The sequence below is a fragment of the Vulpes vulpes genome, chromosome 2, assembly GCF_048418805.1.
Source record: "Vulpes vulpes isolate BD-2025 chromosome 2, VulVul3, whole genome shotgun sequence".
Lineage (NCBI taxonomy): Eukaryota > Metazoa > Chordata > Mammalia > Carnivora > Canidae > Vulpes > Vulpes vulpes.
The window spans coordinates 23,257,691-23,268,466 of record NC_132781.1 but is presented as its reverse complement, the minus strand read 5'-3'; the positions used below and the strand labels follow the sequence as shown (position 1 = coordinate 23,268,466).

At 46.4% G+C, this 10,776-nt stretch overlaps 1 protein-coding gene and 1 non-coding gene across 2 annotated transcripts; both read right to left on the bottom strand.

Moving 5' to 3' along the window:
- Nucleotides 1–6,753: 6,753 nt before the first annotated feature.
- On the bottom strand, nt 6,754–6,825 carry TRNAC-GCA (transfer RNA cysteine (anticodon GCA)). Its single transcript has one exon. It is a non-coding gene; the product is annotated as a tRNA-Cys (tRNA).
- Nucleotides 6,826–7,548: 723 nt separating this feature from the next.
- Nucleotides 7,549–10,770, bottom strand: SPMAP1 (sperm microtubule associated protein 1). The gene is made up of 3 exons (XM_025996220.2): nt 10,564–10,770; nt 8,690–8,789; nt 7,549–7,801 (listed from the first exon to the last, which is right to left on the bottom strand). Exons 1-3 carry the CDS (start codon nt 10,768–10,770, stop codon nt 7,644–7,646), a joined length of 465 nt encoding a protein of 154 aa, XP_025852005.1. The 3' UTR covers nt 7,549–7,643.
- Nucleotides 10,771–10,776: the final 6 nt, after the last annotated feature.

The window sequence follows — 10,776 nt, the reverse complement described above, 5'->3', positions numbered from 1 at the left end:
TTTGATCGTGGAGAGAATGTCTTGGTCACTCACTAAGAAACCTTTGCCAACCTTCAAGACAGAAAGCTCTTTTCCTATGTTTTCCTTTAACAGCTTGTCTATGATCCTTCTTGAGTTTTTCTGAGACAATCATTTAAGTATTGGACAGGGCAAGGTCATTAAAAAAGGGGAAATCTATCTGTACAAGTGTGTGTAGCCTGGTGTCACAGGCATCAATACTCACAACAACTCTTCTCCAGGCCATATACACCCAGAAAGAGGCTATCATGCCGATCGAAATGCTTAGGAAACAATGAGGAGGCTACAGAGCATTAATTATCGTCACTGATTCACTGATTTGCATTTTCTGCATCTCCGGCATTAGCCCATAGCATTTGGCTGATTCCCCAGTTACTAAGAAGTGAGTCTTCCTGTATTCTAAAGAGCCTTAAATAGTACACACTTCGGATGTCACTGAAATCATAGTCTACTGCAGGCTACCTGTAGTTATCTGCTGTGTGACGAAAAGTTTTACTCCTGCTTTAATAAAGCCAAACCATGTTCACTGTCACAATACTCACCTTAAAAGGTGGACTTTTAATTACTAGGGTAAGAAGGTGGAGGTGGGTAGGTGTGTTGAAAGCAACCTCAAATATTATCAAGACATGTGTCTGTCAAAACAGAGACACATGGGGCAAGAAAAAAAAGGGGCAAGAAACTGAAGATAACTTTCATTTGACCAAATGTGTATATTGGTAGAATTATGTTTACTGTGTCACTAACAACTGCCATCCTTTTTTTTTTTCTCTAAGTTTACTTATTTATTATTTGAGAGAGAAAAAGAGAGAAAGCGTTATGGAGAGACTGAGTGAGAGGATCTCCAGCAGACTTCCCAATGAGCCCGATACTGGGCTTTATCTCATGACCTGACATCATGACCTGAGCTGAAATCAAGAGTCAGATGCTTAACTTAACCGACTGAGCCACCCAGGTGCCCCAGACAACTGCCATCCTATATGGAGCACCCAGTGTGTGTCTAACATGTAGTAGGCTATCTGTTATGTCAACTACTACGGAATGAGTGAATGAATACAAGAATGCAAGAAAATTCTTTCCTGGCTACTGTACAAAGAGAGCAAGCACGCCAAAGTGCTTGCTCCTAAGAAATTTCAACCCAAGAGATAAGCCATAAGTATATACATTTGAAAATTTATATATAAATAATTCTCATAGAGCAACAAGTTTCTATGGATCATATGTATTTATCTCCACTCCCTCCCAAAACTCTTAAAGTGTTTAACTCTTAAAGGACAAAGAAAACTGGAGAGGGAACAGAAGAACCATGTCACACATTTTTCAAAGATGGAAAGGAAGGGTGGGAGTAACAGCAAAGCAGAGGAAGCTGAAACCCAAGTGTTAGCTGAGGCAGTGGTTCTCAATCTTGGGCACACATTGATGTCACCTGGGAGAGAAATAAATCTGTAGGCCTAGGTTCCATTAGGCATCAATAGTTTAAAAATCTCTCTGGGGGGTGGGGGGCACCTGGGTGGCTCAGTTGGTTAAGCATCTGCCTTCAACTCAGGTCATGATCCGGGGATTAAACCCTGTGTCAGGCTCCCTGCACAGTGGGGGGCCTGCTTCTCCACCTTCATCTGCCTCTGCATGCCACTTCCCTTCTTGTGCTCTGTTGAATGAATTAAAAAAAAAAAAATCTCTACAGGTATTTCTGCTCAGGTCATGATCTTCAGGGTCCTTGGGTCGAGCCCCAAGTTGGGTTCTGTGCTCAGTGGGGAATCTGCTTAAGATTCTCTCTCTCTCAAAAAAAAATATTCTCTCTCTCCCTCTCCCACTGCCCCTCTTCCTGCTGGTGTGTGTGCCTGCTAGCTCTCACTCCCTCTCTCTCAAACACATAAAAAAATCTTAAAAAAAAAAATCTCTCTGGGTATATGTATGGCAGTCCTCAAAAAATTAAACGTAGAATTACCATATGATCCAACAATTCCACTTCTGGCTATATATTCCAAAGAATTTAAAGTAGAGGCTTATTTGTGTTTTTTTAAAAGGTGTTATTTATTCATGAGAGACACAGAGAGAGAGAGAGGCAGAGACAGAAGCAGGCTCCATGCAGGGAACCCAATGCAGGACTTGATCCCATGACCACGGGTTCACGACCCAAGCCAAAGGCAGATGCTCAACCTCTGAGCTACCCAGGCGTCCCACAAACACTTATTTGTATACCTGTGTTCCTAGCAGCATTATTCACAATAGCCAAAAGGTGGAAGCAACCCAAGTGCCCATCAGTGGATGGATAAACAAAATGGGATATATCCATACAATGAAACATTATTTACCCTTAACAAGGAAGGAAATTCTTACATGCTTCCCCAGTGGGAAACTTGGAAAACTTTATGCCCTGTAAAATAAGCCAGACACAGAAAACAAATATTGTAGGATTCCACTTATGTAAGTTACCTTGAGTAGTCAAACTCAGAGACAGAAAGTGGAATGGTGATTTCCAACATTGAGAGCTGTGGAGAAGGACACGAAAGAGAACCGACTGATGATTGGGGAACCCTGGGAAAGTGGACTTCCTGAGAAGAAAATTTGGCATCACCAGGAAGGGCTGAGGAGTGGGGAGCAAATAGGGAATTTTGGTGAAAGTTTGTATACAGACCAGTTAAGATCCTTAATCTCCATCTCCAGTCCCGTAAGTGAAAAATGTGTTGGAGAAACTGAATCAGCAAGGCCCCTCCACTTTCAACTGAGTGGCCAAGGACTTTCAGAATAGCAGTGGGGATTAAACAAAAGTCTACCTATTGAAAAGTGGGGTTGCTACTCCCCTTCCTCCTCTTTGTCCTGCTCCCAAAATGTCAGCATCAAGGAGATATTCCAGGCAGGAGGTCTCAGAATTTTTCTTTTCCTTTCTTTTTTTAAAGATTTTTTTTTTTTTAATTTATTCATGAGAGACACAGAGAGGAAGGCAGAGACATAGGCAGAGGGAGAAGCAGGCTCCCTGCTGGGAGCCCAGTGCAGGACTTGATCCCAGGACCCTGGGATCACTCCCTGAGCTGAAGGCAGATGCTCAACCACTGAGCCTTCCAGGTACCCCAGATCTCAGAATTCTTCTATAGAGAAACTAAATAGCTTGAGGAGTCAGGGAGAATGTTGACCCACATTTGGAAGTTCCCAAATGAAAAGGCTGCTCACTGTTGGAGAACCCACAAAGAAATCCACCAATCAACAAGCCCTACCCAAGAAGAGAGCTTCCAATGACCTTTAACCTATTGGAGGGCCAGTTGTTTGGTGAATGCCCTCAACACTAGCGTCTAAAAACAAAGAAAACAGCAGCAAAAAGAAGGGGAAAAGGCAATCCTTGGAGAAGAACACTTCAGAAACCACCATAATTTTAAAGAAACAAGAGGAAAAAATAGTATCACTAAAACTAGAATAGGATGTCATGACAAAAAAAAAAAATGCAGTTGGGGCACATGAAAAAACTGAAACTCAAAAGCCAACAACAACAAAAAAGTTGAAATACAGCACCAGGAAATCTCCTAGAAAGCACAACAAAAAGACAAATGAACAGGAGACAAGAACAGATAAGTCCTCCCATTAGCAAATGATGGAGAAGAAATTATCAGACATAAGGCTTAAGGTAGGATATGAATCTCTAGATTGAAAGAGATCACGGAATAGATCATGGAAAAACCAGAACATCAAGAACAGAGAGCCTAAGATTTTACAGAGAGAAACAGGTCACATATGGGAATAAGGACATTGAACTTACCAAGAGAAGCTAGAAGACAAGGATTTTCAAAGTTCTGAAAGCAAAATCCTCAGCAAAAATTATGTTCTCAAAGCATCTCTCAAGTGTTCAGACAAAATTTATTTTCGGGTATGCCCGAACTCAAGCATCTTACCTGGCATATATTTTTTTCCCCCCTCCGGAAGCTGCTCAGGGTTATTCTCCACCATATAAAGAAAGAAACTAGAAAAAGGAAGGCGTTGCTCAGGAAACTGAGAATCCCACACAGAGAACAGGGAAGGCGAATTCCCCAGGCACCAGGTGGGTGACATGTCTAAACAGTCTGCCTGAAAGCAGAGGGATAGAGGGTGTCAGGAAGACTGTCTTGAAAAAAATTAATTTGATAGGTTTGGACCAAGTGAATAATTGTATTGTGAGGCTGTTGAAGGCTCTAATAGAAAGAAAAACATGCAAATGAAAAAATGAGGGATGCCTGGGTGGCTCAGAGGTTTGGTGCCTGCCTTTGGATCACGATGTGATCCTGGAGTCCTGGGATGGAGTCCCACATCAGGTTCCCGGCAAAGAGCCTGCTTCTCCCTCTGCCTCTCTCTCTCTCTCTCTCTCTCTCTCTCTCTCTCTCTCTGTGTCTCTCTCATGAATAAATAAATAAAATCTTTAAAAAAGAAAAAATGAGGGATCCCTGGGTGGCGCAGCGGTTTAGTGCCTGCCTTTGGCCCAGGGCGCGGTCCTGAAGACCCTGGATCGGGTCCCACGTCAGGCTCCCAGTGCATGGAGCCTGCTTCTCCCTCTTCCTGTGTCTCTGCCTCTCTCTCTCTTTGTGTGTGACTATCATAAATAAATTTTAAAAATTTTAAAAAAAGAAAAAATGAGGTAATTATCTTCAAAAGAAAAAAATTTTTCAAGAAATCAGTGGTAGGAAGGGGTGGGGTCTGGGGTAACTGGGTGATAAATTGTATGTTAAGTAATTGAATTAATTTTTTAAAAGATTTTATTTATTTAGAGACACACAGAGAGAGACAGAGACACAGGCAGAGGGAGAAGCAGGCTCCCTACGGGGAGCCCAATATGCGATTCAATCTGAGGACCCTAGGATCATGCCCTGAGCTGAAGGCAGAGGCTCAACCACTGAGCCACCCAGGGGCCCCTAATTGAATTCAAATTAAAAAAAAAAAAAGAAATCAATGCTATTTGTAGTATATATAGACTCACTACTAAATAGTATTGACATGATCATGATAATGTGAACATAAGTGATTTAATACAAAATTTTGACCTAATTTCAGCAAATGAGAAGTCAAGGGGTGTGAGAGGGCAAATCCTTGACAGCTAGAACTGGAAATTTTTGCACCCAAACACCCCTCCAATTCTCAGGGAGTACCTCACGTGGTCAAACTCAGTGAAGCAACACTACCTTCTCCCACTCCTGGCGGAAAACTGCACACACACACACACACACACACACACGCGCACGTCAGAACACAACTCGGCCAATCAACTGCTTCCACCTGGTCGTGTAAAAGGGGAGGAATTGTCCTGGGAATGCAGGTGCAGCTAGAACAGTACCCACGACTTAGTGATGAGTGCCCTGAGTGGGTGGCTCCCACAGTGGACACTTCCTGAGATGAGACCTGAGCTGGATTTCCCTCCTCTGCCATTCTTCTTAGTTAACTGCTTTGTGAGTTAGGTTCTCCAATCTTCTTCAATTCTGTGAGTCCCCACCATACCTCCTTTCCTGCTTTTAGTGGGCAGAGTGGATATCTGTTCCATTCCAAGAACTCTGACTAGCAGAATACATGGGTAAGAGGAAAGTGCCCCTAACCTTCGAGAGAGGGATTTGCACAGTGTTGGAAATGTGTTAATAAGCTTTTCAGATCAGACAGAAATGTTCCTTCCAATTGTAGGAAAGATTCAGTTAGAAGTTAGTCTAGAAAAGGTGGGTAGGTATTTTTAAAAGGTATGTCTTCCTGGAGCTACCAACAAATGTCTCCCTCTGACATCTGTGTATGAATATTTCAAGTTCCAGCAGAGACGAAATTCTCTGGGGTCAGAGGCCCTGTTTCATGTATTATTATTTTTCAAAGATTTTATTTATTTGAGAGAGAGAGAGAGAGAGAGAGAATGAGCAGGGAGAGGGGTAGATGCCGAGGGAGAAGCAGGCAGCCTGAGCAGGGAGCCTGATGCAGGTCTCAGTCCCAGGAACCTGAGATCGTGACCTGAACACAAGGCAGACGCTTAACCAACTGAACCACCCAGGCGACCCATTTCATGTTTTAATTCACAGCTGCTTTGCATGTACTATACTAAGCTCTCAAAAATACATGTTGTATGAACCTCTTTATCTGTTCTCTCATACATCAGATTGCTAAACTTGTGTTCACAGCTCTCACACCTAATTTTAAAGATTTATTTTATTTTAGAAAGAAAGAGTGGGGGAAGGGGCAGAGGGAGAGGGAGAGAGAATCACAAGCAGATTCCACACTGAGCTCAGAGCCTGATGCAAGCAAGGCTCCATCTCACAACCCTGAGATCATCACCAGAGGGGAAAACCAAGAGTCAAACACTTGGGAGGCCTGGGTGGCTCAGTGGTTGAGCATCTGCCTTTGGCCCAGGGTGTGATGCTGGGATCTGGGATCGAGTCCCGTATCAGGCTCCCTGCATGGAGCTTGCTTCTCCCTCAGCCTATGTCTCTGCCTCTCTCTTGCTGTGTCTCTCATGAATAAAGAAATAAAAGTCTTTAAAAAAAAAAGTCAGACACTTAATTGGCAGATCCTCTCACATCTAATTTTAGATTTAGAATCTCCTTAGGGCCTTTGTTTTAATTGAAGCCCAATGGGATCCTCTGGGGGTCTCAGCTAAGTGTCATTTGGAATGTAGGGGGAACTAGGATCATTTCAGCACACAGATGAGTCAAGAGACCCTTATCCTCTCTAGTAATCCTGGCTGGGAGTTAAGAAGTACAGTGCATTTACTTGCTTCCATTTAGTGGAAGTAAAGAAAAGGGAGGAGGAAGGGGGCACCCGGATTTGAACCGGGGACCTCTTGATCTGCAGTCAAATGCTCTACCCCTGAGCTATACCCCCATGACCTAGTGTCCTTCTCTTCCTTGTCCACTTATGGTGACTCAGTGCCATCAGATTCCACCCACACTCAAGCTCTGGCAAGCTTTGTGTTCTAAAGCTCCACCTTCTTTTGTATCCATCATCTGCTTTGGCTTTTCTCTTGGCCACCAATAAACTGGGTGGGGACACTTGAAAAATGAAAAACGACATCCTGGAAACTAGCTGAAAAGGAAATTGACAGCACATCAGCAGACAAAGTGTCCACGAGCACTGTGCCAGAATTACCATGTCAGAATCTAGAGGCTAAAAAGCAGTCCCAGATATCCCCTTGCTCACCCCCGGACTCTTGATGCACTGAGGGTGGAAAGGAGAAGGAAGATGTCAGTTATGTTGGATGGGATGACTCTCAGGAAAATCACAGGCAACCAATCACTATCTCTTTGGATGAACTGCCTGTCCATTCTTGATGGGAAAATGGTAGCCAGCTTCTAGCCCGGGGCTCTGCTTGCTGCCTGGGGCAGAGCTTTGTGTTGGGTGAGGTGTTCCTCCTTCTGCCTCGAGCAGGGGAGATCTGAGGCCTCTGTTCAAGCCTCACACTCCGGGGCATGGTGTACAAGGGCACAGGCCTGACAACACTCTCTCTCCTCCCACCTCCTCGTCGGGCTAGAGGAGCTCAGGGTGGGGAAACCAGCCTGCCCCCTCCCAACCTCAGCAAAGAAACAGCAAGCACACTTGCAGGCACAAATTAACATCATAGTTTATATAAAAATAGCATTAAAAAGTTCATCTAAACATCTGTCTTCTATTCAGGTCCAGGAGTAGGAAAGGTAAAGATGCTGTTAGAAGAGGGGGAACTGGGTGACCTCTCCAAAGACCGACGGGCGCTGGCGGAGGGCTGGGGTGTTTCGGCGATAGCCAAATCGACCATTGAACCCCCTGATCATCCTCAGTTCTGCATTGTAGTAATCATGCCCGGTTACCTGCTGGAAGGAATGCCCTTTGGGGCAAAGAGAGAGGCCTCAGCCTGCATTCAGCTCCATCTTGCTCCCCACCCCTGCCCCCTGCTCCCACAGGGCTGGTAGAGAATGTGCTCCCCATGTCCCAGCTGAACCCTCAATCCTCAAATGTCTCAAGCCTCTTGATTAAAAGCCAAGGGTTGATGAAGTCACGGAGAGAGATAGCTTTCTAGAAACCAAACCACATACCAGGAGTAGCACACAGGAGGAATGTGAATGGTATGTGCTAAGACAGGAGGGGCCAGAAACTTCTGGGCTTGGCTACACTTGCCTGGCTCCCAGAGAGACTGAAAAACATTTCCCCCTTCCTTTTGACCCACATAGAGAAAATGGATGAGCTCAATTTCGCCCACTGGTGCCAAGGGTCACGAGACTAGAGTGTGGCCAAAGGGTGATGGGGTTGTGGGGTGGGAGGGCTCACACCATCAGAAAAACATCTCCCAACCTTTCCTTTCCTGTTGCGAAATTGGGCCTGCAAAAGGAGGACACAGCTTGTTCAGGGAGCAGGGAGGGGAGCATGGGCTCTAGAGTCAGAAAGAGGGGAATTCCAATCTCAAGCTAAGCTCTCCTTGGCCGGTCACCTCACCTCCCTACACTTCACTTTGCCCAGCTTAGCACAGGGGTAGTGTGAAGGCAAAAACCACCTGACCTACAGAGGTGCTTAGTCACTGAACAGGAGCATGGTGACACCATCCGCTCATGTATGAGAAGAAAAGCTGGTGATGCAGTTCCAGGGCTTCTGACCCCCGAACCCTTATCCCCTGGAAACCAGGGCTCTCTGGGGCCTGATTCCTCTCTCTAAACTGGGGAATGCACACCACTCTTCCAGGTGGGTTCACACTGAGGCTGGAAAGCCAGGTGGCACTTGCCTGCCCCTGCCCAATTTCTCCTGTTCAGGTATCTCTGTCCTTGCCCGAAGATGTGGAAATAGTCCACTATCCAGCCGTCTCTTCCTGTGCCACCGTGATCCTGAGAGTCAGAGAGAAAACACAGAAGACTGTCAGCAACCATGCTGAGGGGTACACATGTAAAGTCCCTTTGGGCTAGTTGTGGGGAAGAGAGACAAGGTCACAGCCAGGGGTCATCAGGCAGGACAGATGAAATATAAATATACATGTGGATCTATTGTCTCTCAGGGAGAGGCAGTATAGGTAGATAGTTAAAGGTTCAGTGTCTGCTGCCAGACTGGTTACAATTCCAGCTCTGCCACTAACAAGCTGTGACCCTGACAATGACACAGCTTTTCTGGACCTCAGCTTTCTTATCAGTGAGAGGACGACTGTAGGATTTAAGTGAGATAGTTCAAATAAAGGGCCTGACATAGTAAACCTTCTTCTTCTTCTTCTTCTTCTTCTTCTTCTTCTTCTTCTTCTTCTTCTTCTTTTTTTGCTTAAGATTTTAATTATTAGAGAGAGAGAGAGAGAATGAGCAGGGGGAGGGGGAGGAGAGGAGGGAGAAGCAGACTCCCTGTTGAGCAGGGAGCCCAAGGCAGGGCTGGATCCCAGGGCCCTGGGATCACGACCTGAGCCAATCCCAGGATACCTGGGCTCATCCCAGGACCCTGCAATCACCACCTGAGCTGAAGGCAGATGCTTAACCAACTGAGCCACTCTAGCGCCCCTATTCACAGGGCTAGCTCAGTCCACAGACCATGCCACTCTTGATCTTGGGGTTGTGAGCTCAAGCACCACCTTAGGCAGCAGTTTACTTAAAAACAAAACACCCCCCATTATCTTTATATAAATGAAAATCATACCTACTACAAACGGTTGTGATGATTAAATCCTTATAAAATGAAACATAGTTTTGAAAGTGTGCACACCATATTCTTTTCAAGCTTTTAAATACCAAGTTTTTCTCTTTTTTTTCCTCCCAAGCTCTGGATCCTTCTGTTGTAAACATCACGCAGGTAGATAGCCAGTACACACTCCAGTATGGCACACACTGATGTGTCCATACACACACAGTGCACACCCAGGCACATGTACACACACACAAACACGGAGACCACAAATAAACCCCAAGATTTGTTCGCAGAATTACCCGCACCAACACCACCTCTCCCCTCCCCATACCACTGTGACATATGCACACAAATATTGGAGACTTGAAAAGGCCTCCAATATCTGTTGGGGGTGTTGAAAGAAGTTGGCACCATCAGCATATAGCGTCAGGATCTCGGATCCACGAGGGCAAAGGCCCGGGGCGGGGGAGGAGGAGAAGTGAGGCCCCAGGAGGTTTTGGACGTTATTTCCCACCTCCTCACAGGTAGGCCCACCGAGCGAGCCCCTCTGTAACCGTGACATCACCAAAGGACTGCGCCCCGCCTGGCGGCTCGAGGCGTCGCTTTGTCTCTTTCGCTGAAGTCACAAGGATTCTCGCACTCGGAAAATCAGTGGCGTGAGATCACCCCAAAGTGTGGGTCCGTGACGTCAAAAAGGACAATGAAACAGATCGGTTTGCCGGAGGCGGGCTTCACCCACCTTCTCTCAGGCTTGCAGAAACCCCAGATGAGTTCGTTCTCAAATTCAGGGGTGGAGAGCGATTCCTTGAGCTCAGGGAGCTCGATACCTGTCACCTGGCCCCGCCAGTTCCGGGGTTTCGTGGAGAAAGCCGGGGGTGGGGGCGCAGTGGGGAGCTCTCCCTAGTGGTAAGAGGCCGGGATTTCGGAAGTCGGCCCCGCCCCGGGGTCAGGCTCTGCGGGGACAGCCAGTGGGGTCGTCCCGGGTGCTCCTCTAATCACCTGCTCAGTCTTCCGCAGAACGGGCGGAACCACGTGGCTCTGGAAGTACCGGCGGGCGTGGCAGTCCTGCTGAGCGTTGTAGGGCGGAATCGCCGACCAGAGCTTGGGCCTCACGCGCTCGGAGGCGCGGGACATGGTGCTCACGGCCACGCCATCCAAAATGAAGCTCTTCTCCAGCCGCAGAGGACACTCGCACAAGTGCGACATCCCAAC